Here is a 17,397-nt window from a genome sequence, read left to right as displayed (position 1 = left end):
ACTTCAGGTCTGATCGAATGCGATGTGGTCCCGTCACTGCTCCTGCAATGCTCGTCCTGCACCATGCATCGCATGTTCATGTGCTCGATGTGGTCGCTACAATATGCAGCTTGCACCCTGACTTTGCATGCGCATCGTTCGCGCCGCGTTGTTCATAAGTCAATTCCTGCACTCACCTCGTCTGCGGTATCGGTGCCCTCTGCAGATCGGTGTGGAGGTCCTCGGTAGAGTCAACACTGCGTCGACTGCACTGTGTCGCTCGTGTCCATGGTCGCAGGGGTTCTTACCTCGTTCTCGGTGAATAAGTACCTTCATTGTTAGCACCATTGCCCATGACGAAGGACCTCATCGATCTACGCTCCTAATGTGAAGCTACTGCTTGCTGATGTGCTGCCGCGTGCATAGACTGGCTGCTTCTGCTGATCAATACCATAGAGAACGAATGCATGATATCAGCCTCCGCAGGACTCAGTATGTGCCCTGAGACATCGAGATCCCATCTTGGAACCAGGTACGGGCGACGTGGTTGTTGTTGCAATACTCCAGGTCCGAAACATAACCGGTGCCATGCCTCTTGCTGCTACCGAGGCGGTGGAGGCTGTATCTGACGCGAAGGTGGAGGGTGGCGTTGTCAGCTTGCTCGACTCGAAGTCATACTGGAAGCAGAAAATGGTGGCTTCTTCCGGCAAAGGAGCTGCTTTAGTAGCAGATGCGATTGCAGGTTGCAGAAGTTCCGAGTGGGAAAAGCATGGCAGCCGCGCGGGACCGAGGAGCGCGAGGTCGCCAAACCGCTTCGAGTCGCTGCATCGCTTTGGCGGTTCTGGTTAAGGTTATGATGGACCCTCGATCGTGATCATGGGTAGAACCGTAGAGGGAGGCTCCTAGGGTGGCTGCATCGTGTGTCGGAGAGTGGGCACCCCCTACCCTTCGCAAGGAACGACGTGTCTCATAGCAGCACTGCAGTGCGCACGCGGCACAGTAAGAATTATGCCCAGCAGGCGTGGTGGTTTTCGCGATGCCCGACTCCGCGCGGAAGTCGCGCCCCGCAGGTGATGATCCAGCTCGCGTCATCACGCAGGCGCTAGCATTTTTTCGTCCAATGCACCATCCAACACCGCCTGTGATTTGCTGAACACCCGTCGTCTGGCGCGTCCGGAACCACAGCATAGCGCGGCGAGCTGAACGGCACTGGTCAACATGGCGGCCTTGGCCGCGATATACTGCTCCAAGGCTGATACTGGCTCCTGCTGAGCTTCCATCTCGATCGCACATTTTACCTTATCTTATCAGCCGCAGAGCCTCGCCATTGGCATAACCAAACAGATGCACATGACGCCGTGATCTGCAAGCGGCTAGCCGTTGTCGACTCGGCTCGCCGTGCCATGTCGTGTTATGACATTGCTCTGCGGCTGCTTTGCGTTGGCGTCTAAAAAACCACCATGCAGGCACCGAATGGGTTGGCAGTTGCTCAGGCTCATACCTTCCGTCAGCGAGGTTGACAGCTTCCACGCCTGAAGAAGGAGACGTCCAGGATTGAGCATCTTCGTTCATTTGCGTACGAGGCCATTGATTATTACTGCTCACCTGGGTGCCACCACCGGGCCATCATTGGTGCGTGGTACGTACCGGGCAAGATTTATTGTGGCCTCAGAGCCGCAAGCTGCTCGTATGCCCTTTCCAGATGACGCCCCCTCGAGACAATACGTCGTCAACTGACGATACCGCATCGTCTCAACCCGCTGGCCTAGGTCGAACCCCTCCTCTGGTGATTGTCTCCGAACGTGGGCGCCACAGCGAAGCATCAAGACGCATTGTGCGTGCGCAGGCTGCTCGAGCTAGTGCCGCTCAGAGCAGAGAGACCCGTGCCAGGAATAGGGAAGACAGGCATAAGGAAGGCCCGCTGTCACCAGGCGAGAGTTCTTCATTTCAGACTCTGCAGGTTCCTCCTAATCCAAATCCGAATACACATACCCAGAATGTTCAATCACCGCCACCGCCACCGCCACAACGCCAGCCTTCCGCGCAGAATCAGGTGCAGGACCGCAGCAACGATGATCAAGAAGGGACGAGCATCAATGCGCTCAAGCCACTGCTGAATTGGATCACCAATGTGTTGCATCTGTCGGCCGCCTCATTTGCGGCAGGTGCTGTCATGCTTGCTGGCACTGGTATGCCACAGCTAGGCAACGCGAACAACGTCCTCTCAGCTGCAGGAGGCATGATTTCGGACAATGGCGATAAGATGGAAGGCGTCGATATTAATAATGGTGGAATCTTTAATCGTCGGCTACCAGTCGCACTTCCAAGAGGCTTTGTGGCACTCCAAGGCCGCATCCAGATCTCGGATCCGTTCATGGTTCTCCTGAGTCGCACGGCATGTATCGACTTTAGCAGTCCCGGTGCCGAGAGCCGCCTGCATGAGCTTCTCTTTGATATCGTCATGACATCCGCCACTGCCAATATGAGGAATAGCGATCAGCCAGGTCATCCAATCCAGAGACATCTGCGCATCGCCTGCACCTGTCTGACGATATTCCAAGGTCAGCGTGCTGATGGCCAGACCTTCGCTTTCGATCAAAAGTATAACTCTGGACTCGAGGCAGCCTGGGCAGAAGTGATCGCACTGGACCAGGATGCGCTCAAAGAGCCCAAATCAGCAGAGGCGGCTCTTTGGGCCATCTTCATCATCAGCGTTACTTGTGGCTCGACGGTTGCCTTCTTCCAGCAGCTCCTGTGGGGCCTGATGCATGATTTGCAGCTGCAGTACTGGGAGCAGGTACGCAAAGTACTGATTGATTTCATATACCCCGGCAGCTTTCTGGATGCGCCGTGCAAGCGATTCTACGAGAGCCTGAAAGGTGGCCAGCTAGGACAGATGGGTCCTCTCCTCGTGGCTTGAGGCAAGATCAGACGTTGGAACAATGCTCATCTTCTCGATATACAATTTTGGCAGTCTTGGACCAGTCCATCATGGCGATCCGGAGGAGCACAGGCGCATTGGCGGAGACTGGTCGTGGCTAAGGAAATGGGGCCGGGTGGTCCATAGCGGTCGTGGAGCCGGCTCGGGTTCGACTGCACGAGAAATGCAAAACCTGTCGTCCCGGGTGAGCTGCAGACATAGTGGGAGTGCCAGGTCGCATCCAAAGCGAGTCTGCGCAAAGTATGGCAAGATCACAAACTGATCAGGAGTTATCTAACCAAGGTTGATGTACTGGGTGTACACAAAATATACAGCAAGAGTGTACAGAACAAACAACAAAGACTGCAAGAACGACCAGACCAAAGATGCGCTCTTGCTTTAAAGCCGATCTGAGCGGCAGCTAGTCTGTCTAACATTCCTCCGTGCACAGCGCCAGCGTCGAGGCATACAGGCAGGAGTCGACATCAATCAAGGTAGGTTCGCGGCAGCACCGCCAGTGTATATATGTGCATGTAATAAGATCTACGCTGCATACATAATAGATTACAGAGTTCACAAACGGACGAGCACGAACAGCACGGGCCCCAAGCGAGGTGCCGCGAGGACTACGAAGTGGCTGGTTCGGCAGAATGTTGGGCACGCATGGCACGCTGGAGCATGTGCCATGTGGGCTGGGAGAGAACGCGATTGCCGTTTTGAGATGTAGCGGTGCCTAGCGTACCTAGCGTACACTCTGTTTTCCTTCTCGTGTGATATTGAATATTGATTTTGTCTTGCGGCGAGATGCCGGCCGCTAGAACTACGAGTCTGCGCCGCTTTGTTGCGTGGCATGCAGGATGATGATGCTGGTGACTGGACTTTCGTGCATGTCGCTCGCTTGCAGTCTGATCTCGTGCGTTCATCTCCAGCTTCGATAGATCAAGTATTGTAAGTCAAGTGAGATTAGTCCTCATCTGCCTTTCTACGTGCCATGGCCTTTCCCGTAACATTCGAGAGCGTGAGGACGTTGTTGTGGCGTGTCTAGAGCAGTGACAGCTAAAGACCTGATGGGGAGATTCTGGCAAGCTTTTATGACGCGCTCGAATCTCTTGAAGTCCTTCCTCGTATCGTGTGCAGCACCGTTCCTGGACCAACTGCCATGACCCTTCGCCCGTGCTGACACTGTTCGCACAGTATGACGCGTGCTTGTGATGTACCGGACCTCGGTGTAGAGTCCATTGTTGGAGCTGTACTCTTGTACAAATATCCAACTTCATGGTCAAGTCTCGCTTGTTGATTGCCCACCCACAGAAGAAGTCGGTGCCAAGTAAGACAACCACGAAGCCGGACTGAGTAGCATGGCTAATCGCTGACTTCCAGTAACCTGGTGATCGGCAATAGCAGCGACTATGCGACCCTTCTTGGTGCCATCAAAAGGGACGGCAGGTTCTAGTCCTCGCGCTCATCTGCAGTCATGCTCGAAGCACCTTCGCAATACCCACTTCTCCCAGTATTTTCGCTTCAAGTTATCAACCCTGATATCGTCGTCCCGAAGCTCGGACGCAGCGTCTATCTGTCGTCCATCACCACAGTTGCACCGGGGCGCCGATGAGGGAGTATCTGGCGAATTCAGATTCGGAAAGTCCATGTCGTTCGCCCCTGGTCCATGCTCATCATCGGACTCTCCATCAGACTCCTCGCTGTCATCTTCGTCTCTGTCATCTTGGGAGTCTTCGGACGGAGTTTCTTGATCGACTGGTCCAGGATCGGTTGGTGGTACATCCTCGTCGTCGCTATCAGTATCGCTGTCTATGGGTAGTACCTCGGCGCCTGCCATTTGGAGATATTCTGGTGAGTTGTAGTACGCGGTGTAGCCGATTCTTCGTAAGCTCACCCATTGCAACTGGCGTAGCTCGCTTCGAAGGAAGGTCAGCACTTCGCTCCAGGAGCTGCCATCTTTGAGATGCACGTCTCGCAATCGCACTCCTCTCAGCTTGTCCTTATGCCGCTTGAGGAAGTCGACGATTTCTGCATCCTCCAGCTCCCAGCCATTCACGCCGAATGCCACCAGGTCGTCCCATGTGACGTTGTGGAAAATACTCTCCAATGGTAGAGCTAGCGGTCGGTGGGAAGGAAACCCGATGTGAATGGCTTTCATCTTCTTTGCCTTCGAGAAAACAGCTTTGAACAAATCCGAAAGATCCTGGAGCTTTGCCTCGAGATCTTCGCTGTCATCAAAGTGTAGTGTCAGGCAGGAAAGTCGTTCGGCCAGCATCTGAACAGAGTTCGGACCAGACAGCTTCAGGAATTGCGCGCTGGTCGGGCTGATCATTGGCAAGGAGAACCGGTTCCACTCCATGTTGCTGGAGTCGAGAAGGGCTGTTCCGACAGTGCGCGCTGCGTGCGAACAAGCCGAAGTCCAATCCAGGTTGATCACCCTCCGGACTTCCTCATGACGGCGTAAGTAATCAGACAGCATAGCATCTTCCCTGTTCGCCACTCTAAGGATTTGTATGAGCTGTAAAGAAGTGAAGCTGGCGATCGCCTTCTTTAGTATACGAGCATCCTCTTGCTGGGCAATTGTCTAGAGTTAGGCATCAGTCGTGCTCACATGCCAGTTGCGAACGCCGCCGTTGTGCATCCCATACCGTTCTTTGCTCGCGGATTTTGTCTCGCAGAGCCAGAGAATCGACCGCCTGCACACCTTCCTGTCGGAGCTCTGACTGTAGCCTGTCAAAGTCGCTGAGCTCTGCGAGTTGTTAGCAATACCCCAGTCGACATGGCTGGACCGACAGACCTCCTTTGACAAAGTACGGAACAAGGTACGTGAAGCGCTTTACGTGACACGCAAGATGCTGCCAATGCGACAGGCGCTCGAGCTTCTTCAGGCCGTCCTTGGAGAAGCGGGTCGCGACCCTGGTGAATAGGAATGGCGCCCCAATCTGCTTGAAGACCTTACAGGACAGTCGAAAGTTGCCGATCGTTGAGAGCGAGTCTCGCACTGAGCCGTGTGAAGGGTCAGGTGGCTCAAGACTTTCCACGCTCAAGAACTGCCGACTGGCGATCGCTTTGTCGATGGGAAGAGCTTGTTCGTGGTTCGGCTCGATGTAGCTTAGGATGAGCTTGAAGAGTTCAACAGGCAGTCCTCTTGGCAGTGGATGCGGTGTGTCCTGATCTTTCATGGCCGTGGTCGTCATGGCAGGTCTGCCAGCGAGAGATGCGGTGGGCGTGGGTCAGATATGCCGCACGAGAACATTCTTTTTCAATAGAGCTCGGCCACGCAGGTATCTTGTCGGTATAGCACGCGGGTCGGGACGTCCTGGGGGTCGTGCCACGGAAGGTTGATGAGGGAAAGGAGAGAGGAAGTAGCTCAAAGCAACCGCCACATGACAGTGCCAACCTCCATGTAAGACCGGCGTCATGGCTGCAAAGGTGAAGCAGACTATACACTGCAAGCAGCCACCGTGGGGAGTGTTCTCTGGCGAATGGGAGACATGACTGTCTCGTAGCTGCAGTATCAGGTGACCATTTCTATATGCGCGATTGTCCAGCGGAACGGCGCGAGCGCGCGCGCGTCTCACCAGCTCCACGTCGACGATGCTTGATCCCGGCTGGCGTGAGCTGTGTGCTGGCAGTGCGAAAATGACGAATCGGAGAACCGAGGACCGCGCCAGCATTAGCTGCAGTGAAGACGAGAGTTGCGGCCCAGCTTTACCGGCGGAAGCACGTCTACGTAGCGTCGGCGGACATGTATGCAGGATTCATCAATTTAGTTTTGGCTGAGACAAAGCCTCCGATGTATTCGCAGCAGACTTCGTTGTGTTTGGCTGCTTCTGATCTGGTAGATTCTGCAGAGCTCGACCGATGGGTGAGGTGGTACAAGCATCGATGTCGGCTAATGGGGCGAGAGCCTTTTTGCCGAGCACCTGAGACGCTGGCTGGTAGCACCACAGTGGTATGGACAAGTAAGATGTGATCGAAAATGATGGATCATATTTGACACAGGTGTCGACAGTGAAGACATCAGAAGCGAGGCAGTGGTTGAAGGTATCAGGAAGAGATGAAGTGCGAAATAAAATGAGAAAGAACGAATGGCCCCTGCTCGGTGCACGGGCTTCGGATGGCAATCAGTGGGAACGTCACGTCTTCCTCACCGGTATTGGCATTGCTTGGTGATATACTGGCATACTGCCATGCAATGATTGATCTGTCCCATCACATCTTCCCTCCAGACTTGCGAGCCAGCTTCTCCCGGATCGCGGTGCTGCTGATCTTACTGTCAAACCCTTCCTTGACACCAGCTCCTTGACCTTCCTCCTCAGCATCCAGGACATCGACTTCAAAAACGTCAAGCTCCTTCCACCCCTGCTCCTTCCGCTTGTCGTTGACAGCCCTCCCACCCGACCTCGTCTCCGCACTAATGACCAGCGCAGAGATCTTCTCCTCGGTAATGGTCGGCCCAAAAAGATCTTGAATTTCTGTACACTTGACGACCAGCCCATTCGGATAGTGTATGTCAATCGACTTTCCATTCGGCTCAGGATCATCTCGTATACTTGCGTGTCGCTGACCAGACGAAGCTGGCTGCGAGAAATCAAGAATGGCGTTGAAGAATGTGGCCACAGCCTTTTGGCGATCAGTCCAGCTCTCGACCAGGTTGGCGTGCTTCTTCTTGACAAGCAGCTGATCGCCAGTGATGCCAATTGTCGCGCTTCGCTCTTTGGGCTCGCTGGCATCATCGACAGCGAAGATAGTCATGGTGATTAGGAGCTTGTGCCCAATGTGTAAATGATCCCAGGTTCCTCCTACAGCCACATCGTAGTGACGATCGTGCGCCAGGCTTTCAGGTGCTGTGCTACTTGGTACTTTGTCTTCTGATGTCGATGTGGTATTTAGGACATTCGAGTCAGAGCCGCTCTGGACTTGTCCAACTTCATTAGTGCTGGCCTTGGCCATTGCGAACGCCTTGAAAATGCTTTCGCCAGCTTCTGACTCGACTCCAAACGCGAACTGCCATTGCCTCCCTGACCTTGCCAGTGTCCCGATATCAACGATTGGGCCATAAGGTGCTTTCCCAGATGACTTGGAGCTGTCATCTCCTGACCAGGCGACCAAGATCACTCTCACGTCGACCCCATCAAAGTCTTCGATGTTGATGTTCTCCTGCGTTGCAATGACAGTGACGAGCTTGTAAACACCTGCGACAAGTGATTGTGTCTGGTCGTACAAACTCGAGCGTGACTTGTTATGTGCATCGACTAGATGAGGGCAGGCCAATGCGACTTCCAGAACTGACGCCTTGCTCGTCTCGGACGAGTGGGCGGCCACTTCTTTGAGCACATCAATGACCGTCTCGCCATATATTGATTTCAATGCAGACGCTGTCGCTGGTTCCGGTGCGGGGGGAAGTAGCAGCAAGTATCGTGGCGGCTCCCCGGACTGCACGCGTTCCAGGGACATGGCTGCTTAATGTTGTGTATCGCGGCGATTGAGTCCAGGAAGATTGAGAGAGTACTTCAGTATCCACAGACCTGTTCCTTCCGCGCCAGCACGTCAATGTGGAATTTCCTTGCGATTTTGCTCGTCAGACATGAAGTTTGGCCAACTCAATGACATGTGAAGGTGATGTTCGAGATGTCAACAAGTGAAGATAGAGTTCATTGCCGAGGACCTGGTCGAGTATTTACCAGACATCCGCGGGTGGGCAAACACAGCCACAATTGCTCGTGAAGCACCAGCCAAACATCTAACAAGTCATATGTTGTTCTTTGGCTGGCACAAACCTTGGTGGACAAAGTCCCGCCTGCACTGTAAACAGCACGACAATGCCATTCCATGCTCATCTCCATGAACAAGGGCAGCAAGTACCGAGCACTTCGTCAGGTCTCCTCCAATCTGCGCTAGGATTGGGAGCGGTTGCCGCCCCAAACCTTCGATCTGCGGCGGGAGTCTCCTCAGGCACCACCTCTGCAGGAACAGACACCTTCGCGCAGGGTAGCGACGCGAACTCATACAGCAGCAGTAGAGGTCAAGATGATATGGCCCAGCACCTGAACAGTGGGAGAGGGGGGAACGATACGTCGTCGGCGCCATTGTCAGCGTCGGGATCAACGCTGCCCAACGAGTCCCAGCAATTCAATATTAATACTCCCCGGAGCACGCACACACAACGAGCATCTGCAGACTTTCGCATACCCTCCAACGCACCGCCACTGCAAGGATACAGCACGCCCCAGCAGCAGCAAACACAATCTTTCCAGGACTTGGCGTACTCGGGCAGCGCTGCGCCGTCTTTCAGTGTGCAGCAAGCCACGCCGCTGGGCTCCCACTCGCACTCCTCGAGTATCCTGCCCTCCAACGCCGGGTCCGCATTGAACAGTACCCTACCAGGCTCTCTGCAGCCTGCGGGCGGCGCCTCGAGACCAGCGACATCGTACACGGCGCCCACCACATTCCCCGCCATGCAGCAACCACCGTTGCAATCGAATGCCTCGCAGTACGCAAATGCGCAAGCACAACCGCCGTCGCGTACCAACACACTGCATAGCCATTCACGTAGCAGTCCGGGCAACATGGACGGCACGCACAAGTACATTCCCTTCAACCAGACGCCCACACAAACACCCGTGACGTCCAATCCCAAAGCGTACAACCTCTCGAATGCGCATACGCCCTCCACTGGTCCTTCTCACAGCCCTCTGAATCTCACAGACATACGATCACGGGCGATCTCAGACGCCAACGAAGGTCCACAAGGGACAGCATTCTTCAGCTATTCAGATTCGCCAACGAATTCCAATTACCTAGCGCCGTTTCCGACATACGCCTATGACTGGTGCAAATGGCCTGTACCCGGTGGAAACAGCGCTGGAAAGATGGCAGTGGGCAGCTATTTGGAAGATCCGCACAACTTTATACAAATCCTCGATACACAAATCACGCCTCAAGAGACGAGCGGGCATGGAGGAGCACCGTATGGGCTGGAATACACAAAAGTGGCAGAAGCGACGTGCGCGTATCCAGTGACAAGGATACTATGGGAACCGCCGAGTACCCAGAAAACGAGCACAGATTTGTTGGCAACCAGTGGTGACCACTTGCGATTATGGAGCCTTCCTGCGCCCGGGACACCGCATTCAACGAGCAGCATCAACCGAAGCGCGAGTGCCAACACAAGAGAACCAGCGCCACAAAAGCTGCAACCTTTGGCGCTGTTGTCCAACAGCAAAACGCCAGAGCACACCGCACCTTTGACGTCGCTCGACTGGAACACGCTTTCACCAAAATTGATCATCACTTCATCGATAGACACTACATGCACGATATGGGACATACCGACGCTAACCGCAAAGACCCAGCTCATTGCACACGACAAAGAGGTCTTTGATGTGCGGTTCTGTGCCGGCTCTGTGGATGTGTTCGTATCATGTGGAGCTGACGGCAGTGTCCGCATGTTCGACTTACGAAGCCTGGAACACTCGACAATCATCTACGAGCCGGCAGAGAAAGGCGACAAGTGTAAGTTATGCCATACTCTTAGGTCCAGGCTGTACTAACGACCGCGCAGCTTCATCCCCAACAGCCTCATCCCCAACCAAAGGCGGACAGACGTTATCACCAGCTCCTCCACTTTTGCGCCTAGCAGCATCGCCGCACGACGCACACCTGCTAGCAACTTTCGCTGCAGACAGCAACCTGATTCGCATCCTAGACGTGCGACAACCCGGCACAGCACTTCTAGAACTTCGCGGACACCAAGCAGATCTCCGAAGCATAGAATGGAACCCAAGTCGAAGAGGCATGCTAGCATCAGGAGCCGACGACAGCACGGTCCTGATCTGGGACCTCCTCAACTCTCAAAACCAGGCCTCCGTGCCGCCAGCCGCGAACGGGAACGGAACTGGCGGCGAACCAACAGCCAAGGGGCCTTTCGCGAGCTGGAGATGCGAGTATGAGGTTGCCAATGTTTCATGGTCGCCGCAGAGTACCTTGACCCAACAAGGTGGCGATTGGCTTGGTGTTTGTGCTGGAAGGGGTGTGTGGGGTGTTAAGCTCTAGGTGTTGTGGATGGGTCGAGCATTGGGATGATGCATTTATGAAGCAAGCGAGGCGTTGGGGAGGATAGTGCAGTAATTGTAGTGGCTGAGATTATGCCATTTGAAACTGAATGAAGCGAGGTCATCCATCGCAGTCTCGTTCCACATTCCATCGATACAATTCGCATCATCTGTTTGAGGGCTTACCCAGCTCCTTCGGTCCATTGATCAAAACCACCTCCAGGGTATCGTTCCCAAAACGCCAAAAGACTCCCATACTCCAACCCTGCCCTCATCAGCCTGCCATTCCAAACACCATAGCCCACGCACCATCCATCTATCCAGAAGACTCTCAATCCCTCATCTCCTCATCAACCTCCCTCATCCCCTCCCTCATCCCCTCCAAATCCTGTCCACTCAAAGCCTCAACACTCCCATTCAATTCCCTCACAACCCCCTCCAACCCCGCCATCAACTGCTGAATCTCCCTCCTCTGCTGCAACACCTTCCCAACAAGCTCCTGATTCTCCTCCGCTAGCGCTTCCTGCCTCGCTTTCATCTCCTGCTCATACCGCCCCAACGTCGGCGCCAAGTGCGAGATATAAAGCTGCTTGGCCGGCAGCGTATGCAGCGGCGCAGGCATATCCTGAGAACTGGCGGACGCCTTCCGCCGTTTCGCATCGTCGATTAAACAATCCAGCTCGTTGAGGGAGGGGACCACGTTCCGTTCCGCGAGGATCGAGGCGAATTCTTTGTGCATGGAGGTGCCGAGCTTGGAGGTGAATTGTTCGTGCAGGACTTTGATGGAGCCGGGGACGGTGGTGGTTGGGGTTGGGAAGCAGGAGGAGAAGTTGGTGTAGTTGCAGGTTTTGAGGATGTGGGTTATTGCTTCGTTGTAGAGTTTTTGGAGGGCGGTTGCGCGGGGGCCGGGTTCGGAGAGGGTTGGTGGTGGGGGGAGCTCGGGGGAGGGGGGGCGATGGTCGAGGTCCATGTCGGTGGCCATTGTTGTGTGGCGGTGATGGGGTGGGTGTAGGTGAGGGTGTTGGAGACGCGACTTGGAGTTTGGATTTGGATGCGGGAGCGCAATGGGCTTGATGCGGTTTGTGCCAAACAGAGCTTCGAGGGCAGAAGTTATGTCCGAGGGTTCGTTTCCAGGTGGTTGGTGTCAAGCTGGAATGTGGTACATTGGAGCAAAGGTCCTCTCCATCATACCAGCTCTCATTCATGTGTGTGTATTTCACTGTCACTGAATACTGGTCCCCGTGCCTGACGGTTCACGTCTGCGCAAGGATGTCGTGGCCATCGTCAGCAACAAGGTTTCGGAGGTTGCCCTGCCGACGTGCAGCAACGAGTGAGCTGAAAGTGGATCTTGTGCCAACAACGAGCACCAGCAGCCACGAACTGCTAGCCGACAAGCATCGTTGACCGCCAGTAGAGAATCAGAGACCGAGAAGAGTTCAGCATCCATATCCATTCCTGTTGTATACGCTGGAGTACGCGATACAGCGCAACACATCCAGCACTCGAGTCCACCAAGCGGAACAACAATCTACCCCGCTGCGACGGTACAGACAACTGGTCGACGATTGATGGTAGAGCACAACGGTATCACGAACTTTTAGCCACACGACTTTACGACAGCCATGCCCTTATGAGACTATCCACGATCGATCGACCGCGCCTCGAGCGCTACCCATACTACTGATAGCCCACCACAACATCGTCGCCTTCGACAGGCCGACGGATCAACCACCATGTCGACAGCCAACATATCGCCGGCGGGCGGCAGCACCTACGATAGTAGTACTATGTTCGTCGGCGACGGCACCTGGGACTCATCGCGAAACAGCTTCCTGCTGCCCAACCTCCAAGGCCTCAACTTCGACACGATGCGATACAATGGCATGGGAAACCGCTTTCGAGATCTACCGCAATACCACAGTCTGGTCACTGGTCATGCTGTAGTCGCAGCGATCACTTTCGCAGTCATTGTCCCCGCAGCAATCTTCATTGCGCGATTTGGATTCTTTCGGACGGAGGGGAGGCTGGCGTTCAAGATGCACATATACCTACAGATCCTGACTGTATTTCTGGCAACGGTGGTGTTGGCGTTGGGATGGTTTGCTGTAGGACCGGAAAGGAGTTTGTCGAATCCGCATCATGGGATTGGAGTTGCGATATATGTTTGCATTCTTGTACAGTTCTTGTATGGCTGGTGGTTCGCTAAGAGGGAGCGCAAGAGGAAGACACCGCATCCTACGATACCGCTGAGGGTGCACATACACAGACTTTTCGGAAGGTCGATCGCGTTGCTTGCGTTCATTCAGATTGCGCTTGGGTTGACACTGTATGGATCTCCAAGGGCTCTGTTCATTGTGTATGCTTTGTGGGGCGCACTTTTGGTCTTCCTGTATCTGGCCCTGGAATACAAGAACAAGCCTAGACTAGGCGCTGGAGGACCACGAGCACCATCAGAGTACTACTCAGAATACTCTGAAGGCTATGTCACCAGCGACCCTTCGCGAGTCACGGACAATCGACGAAGGAGAGACAGCAGTCGAGATAGTAGGAGTAGTAGAGGAGAGTCGCATTGGGGGAGAAAGGTCTTAGCAGGTGCTGGAGCTCTGGGAGCATACAAATGGTGGCAAGGCCGGCGCGATAAGAGGCGAGATGGCAGAAGTGATCGTTACGAAGAAAGTGAGATCAGTCACTATCCACCAGATACTCCAGGGCGACAGAGCCGGCCACAATCTTCGATGGGACGACCTCCTCAAGGCCCACCAGGTGCTGGTTATGGACCGCCTGGCCCAGGATATGGCCCAGGATATGGCCCAGGATATGGCCCAGGATATGGCCCTCCAAGTCATGCACAAGAACCTCCTGGCCCGCCAATGGGAGTGCCACCTCCCGCTACATACGCAAATGCAAGACCTCAAAGTCGTGGAAGTCACCGACCGCGGCGGCAAGATGAGACAGTGATGTCTCCGCAAAGCTGGGAGAATGACGAGTATGTTGACGAAAAGTATGGAGGCCAGCCACCCAAGCGATCAAATACCTGGCGCGATCGAATTCTGGGAGCAGGTGCGGGCATTGCAGCAGTCCAAGGTGTCAAGAGCATGTTTGGAAGTAGGAAGCGACGCAACGATGGTTATGTGGACTCCGAGCTGAGCTATCGACCCGGCGATCAAAGCATGGTCAGCCAGACCGATGTCTCAAGAGTGCAAGCTGGTCAAGCACCGTTCTCTCCCAGTGACCCACGCAACAACCGCCCGGGCAACACCCAACCCATGACACCAACACGACCATCAATGGGACGAAGGCCGACTGGAAGACCGCCGCCAGGTAGAGCAAGCGTAGATTCAATGTCATATGATGACGATGAAAGCTATGCACCTCCTCGCAGGGACGACGTTGACGATTCGCACACGCTGAGGAACAGTATCGCTACGCTGGGTGTGGCAGCTGGATTCCGCGAGTGGAACAAGCGTCGGAAAGAGCGTAACGAGCAACAGCGTACTGACCGCATAAGACGGCAGGAGCTGGATGAGGAGGAGAAGTTCAATCGTCGAAACTCGAATCGGTACCCAAGACCACAAGATGCGAGCGGGAGAAGACAGAGCATGTCTGGCACACTGATGACAGGGCCAGAAGGACCAGATCCTGCGCAAGGAAGCAACCCTGAGCTCTCAAGACACACCTTCCGGCCTGACACATCACATCCTCCTTTGCCAGCAGCCGCAGGTACAATTCCATCTTCTGGTGGTGGTCTCTCAAACATGGATGGCCAAGGTTTCACCCAGAATATCGTTCAGACCCAGCAACAGCAGCAGCAACTGCCGTACAATCTGCCTCCGCCTCCACCTGGGCCGCCACCTCATGCGGCCAATCCAATGGACTATCCCCAGCCAGGCTCACTGCAGATGCCGCAAGGGGCTATCATCCCTGACCCGTTGAGACTGATGAACGAGCATCACCAAGCCCAGCAGTCATCAAGTCAATTCTACCAAGACGGCACTTCTGCTGCTGCAACGGAAGCCGCAGCAATCGCCGCAGCCAATGCAGCAGCCGTCGGCGCACCACTAAGCCAGAGAACACAGTCACAGTCGCCTTCGCGGAGGAGAGACTCTCGGACGAGAATGCACAGCGGCGCTCGACGAAACAGCAGTGCTGCAGCGTCAGGCTCGAGACTCGACAGCGGCGGTGTAGGTTCAGCCGGCAGTCCTCCAGTCAGCGTGAAGGTCAACATGCATCCTGACGGACGTCACGTCACGCTTCGGCGATTGGGCGAAGAAGAAGCCGCAGCAGAACGCGCAGTGCGGCGGCGGGAGCGACGTTCACGAAGAGCCTCCAGTCTGAGCTCTGGTGGCGAGGAACCCTCACGGTACAGGCGAAACGGCGGCATCCGACCCTCAAGTCAGCAACCTATCACGAATGTACCGCCGCCACCAGCCATGTCGAGTTCGCTGGGAGGCAGCCATCGACCACCCACGGAACTCAACTTACCACCAGTACCTCCCATCGGCCAGATCCCACAGGCGTCCAAGTCGCCGCAAGCACAGCCGAGTGGTCTCTTGCCAGCAGCGGGCCCTGCTGGCAGTGGTGCGGTGGGTAGTCCCGGCAATGTCCCTGGGCAGAGCGATATGGGGACTGGAACAGATGTTAGCGCGTTCGATAATAATCGAAGAAGGAGAAGGGCAGAGAGGGCGAGGAGAGCGGAGGCTGCGAAGGCCGGCAATAGGGTGGAGTTTGAGTGAGGGTGATGGCGGGCGTGGATGTTTGGCGTTCTTTGATGACAGATGCATTAGCGACCCGAGGCATGTAGAGATGAGACATGAAGCGGCTACGTATTGTAGTGGTGTATGAAATGAATGTGTGTCGTCGTCGAGTCCTGTGTTCCTTGATGTATTGTCACTGCCAAGTTCCCGTCTTTCCTCTCGTGATCGTCGCTGTGGGGCTTGTGATCCACCTTCAACGTTCGCACTTTCCCTTGACTTTCTTGTTACCTTCCTACAACGACATCTCTCAAACATGGATCGGTAGCAGGATCAATCAATGGCTATAGGATCTGCAAGAGAACCCTTCACATGGTCATAAAGTGCCAACATGCAACACTTAAGATATTGGCATGCAGCAATCCGAGACCCGGATTTCATGTGAACATGGAGCCACTGTATTCTTTCACCATTCCATCGATTGAGGACGATACACCACTGGACTGTCGCATATATCACGATACGAATTCGCTGTCCAATAGGCCTGGTACGCAGCTACTTCGAGGAGCGGTCCTAGCGCACCCATATCCACCACTCGGAGGCTGCTACGATGATCCTGTTGTGCTGGCTTTGACAGAGACGTTATTGGCCGATGGATACATCATTGCCACTTTCAACTTCAGGTGAGACCGACGAGAGAGACTTCGAGCTTTACTGACTGATTTTAGAGGTGCAGGCGAATCTGCTGGACGGACAAGCTGGACTGGGAACAGTGAAGTGCTGGACTATTGCTCTGTTGTAGGACTGCTGTTCTACTACCTACAGGATATCCAGGGATCCTCACAGAACTCGGAGGCCTTGACACCGATCATATCAGCGACGACCACGGAACCCAATGCTGGCTATGCCGACCCAGCAAAGAGACCGTTCGAAATACTGCTTGGAGGCTACTCTTTCGGTGCCCTGATCCTGGCTCGCCTCCCACCAGTCTCATCTATCATCAATCGCTTCGAAGCTGCTGAAAGAGGGACAGCAGCATGTGAGATCATCCTTCGAGCCCGGAAACTCGCCACGCAATTACAATCAATAGCCCAAGAGGTCCAAAGCCCCATCAGAGGACGGAACCTCATACCATCGTCACCACACTCGCCTCACCACATGGCATCTCCTGTCACCTTCGGCGGCGAGGAAACCGACGCATCCGACCGACGCCGTAGTCGAGACTCGCGGCGAAGCGTCGACGTTGTCCGCGAGGTCGGTCATCGTATGAAACCACACCTCCATCGCCACAGCGGGAACCATTCCAACGACAGCACGGAGCATCACAGGACCACAACAGCTTCTTCCACTCATTCGTCGGGACAAAATTTCACAACCGCTTACCTCCTAGTCTCCCCCGTCCTCCTCCCCCTCACAACAACGATATGCCCACCTGGCCTCCCATTTCCCGGACTGCACAACCCGTTCCACGGCCACTCTGGATCAACCTCAGGGCTTCTATCCCTCCAAGCTCCCGTTCACATAATCTTTGGAAACCAAGACGGGTTCACCTCCGTGAAGAAGTTACAACAGTGGGCGACCAAGCTTTGCAAGGAAGCTCCTCACGCAGGACGGCAGGAGATCGCTGGCGCTGCACATTTCTGGCGTGAAGAAGGGGCGATGCGGGAGTTGCAGAGTAGTGTGGCTACTTGGGTCGTGACTTTGAGAGGTTAGGACGTATGGAATACTGCTGTGTGGACGGATCTGGACT

The 17,397-nt window shown here is 54.8% G+C and overlaps 7 protein-coding genes across 7 annotated transcripts; 4 read left to right on the top strand and 3 right to left on the bottom strand.

The window, feature by feature from the left end:
- Window positions 1-1,681: 1,681 nt before the first annotated feature.
- Window positions 1,682-2,899, top strand: CLAFUR5_02200 (uncharacterized protein; the record flags this gene model as incomplete). The annotated part of the gene is made up of 1 exon (XM_047901348.1): window positions 1,682-2,899. The coding sequence occupies one exon, from the start codon at window positions 1,682-1,684 to the stop codon at window positions 2,897-2,899; it is 1,218 nt and encodes a 405-aa protein (XP_047756675.1).
- Window positions 2,900-4,361: 1,462 nt separating this feature from the next.
- CLAFUR5_02199 (uncharacterized protein) lies at window positions 4,362-6,096 on the bottom strand (the record flags this gene model as incomplete). The annotated part of the gene is made up of 3 exons (XM_047901347.1): window positions 4,362-5,483; window positions 5,548-5,648; window positions 5,697-6,096. The coding sequence occupies 3 exons, from the start codon at window positions 6,094-6,096 to the stop codon at window positions 4,362-4,364; spliced, it is 1,623 nt and encodes a 540-aa protein (XP_047757276.1).
- Window positions 6,097-7,114: 1,018 nt separating this feature from the next.
- CLAFUR5_02198 (uncharacterized protein) lies at window positions 7,115-8,359 on the bottom strand (the record flags this gene model as incomplete). The annotated part of the gene is made up of 1 exon (XM_047901346.1): window positions 7,115-8,359. The coding sequence occupies one exon, from the start codon at window positions 8,357-8,359 to the stop codon at window positions 7,115-7,117; it is 1,245 nt and encodes a 414-aa protein (XP_047757275.1).
- A 365-nt stretch (window positions 8,360-8,724) lies between these two features.
- Window positions 8,725-10,957, top strand: CLAFUR5_02197 (uncharacterized protein; the record flags this gene model as incomplete). The annotated part of the gene is made up of 2 exons (XM_047901345.1): window positions 8,725-10,417; window positions 10,467-10,957. 2 exons carry the CDS (start codon window positions 8,725-8,727, stop codon window positions 10,955-10,957), a joined length of 2,184 nt encoding a protein of 727 aa, XP_047757272.1.
- A 330-nt stretch (window positions 10,958-11,287) lies between these two features.
- Window positions 11,288-11,938, bottom strand: CLAFUR5_02196 (uncharacterized protein; the record flags this gene model as incomplete). Its single annotated transcript, XM_047901344.1, has 1 exon — window positions 11,288-11,938. The coding sequence occupies one exon, from the start codon at window positions 11,936-11,938 to the stop codon at window positions 11,288-11,290; it is 651 nt and encodes a 216-aa protein (XP_047757271.1).
- A 751-nt stretch (window positions 11,939-12,689) lies between these two features.
- Window positions 12,690-15,689, top strand: CLAFUR5_02195 (uncharacterized protein; the record flags this gene model as incomplete). Its single annotated transcript, XM_047901343.1, has 1 exon — window positions 12,690-15,689. One exon carries the CDS (start codon window positions 12,690-12,692, stop codon window positions 15,687-15,689), a length of 3,000 nt encoding a protein of 999 aa, XP_047757274.1.
- A 330-nt stretch (window positions 15,690-16,019) lies between these two features.
- Window positions 16,020-17,360, top strand: CLAFUR5_02194 (uncharacterized protein; the record flags this gene model as incomplete). Its single annotated transcript, XM_047901342.1, has 2 exons — window positions 16,020-16,330; window positions 16,376-17,360. 2 exons carry the CDS (start codon window positions 16,020-16,022, stop codon window positions 17,358-17,360), a joined length of 1,296 nt encoding a protein of 431 aa, XP_047757273.1.
- Between the last annotated feature and the right edge of the window lie 37 nt (window positions 17,361-17,397).

Source organism: Fulvia fulva, chromosome 1 (genome assembly GCF_020509005.1).
Source record: "Fulvia fulva chromosome 1, complete sequence".
NCBI classification, from domain to species: domain Eukaryota; kingdom Fungi; phylum Ascomycota; class Dothideomycetes; order Mycosphaerellales; family Mycosphaerellaceae; genus Fulvia; species Fulvia fulva.
The sequence above is the reverse complement of the archived record's forward strand: the minus strand, read 5'-3'. Positions and strand labels throughout refer to the sequence as shown.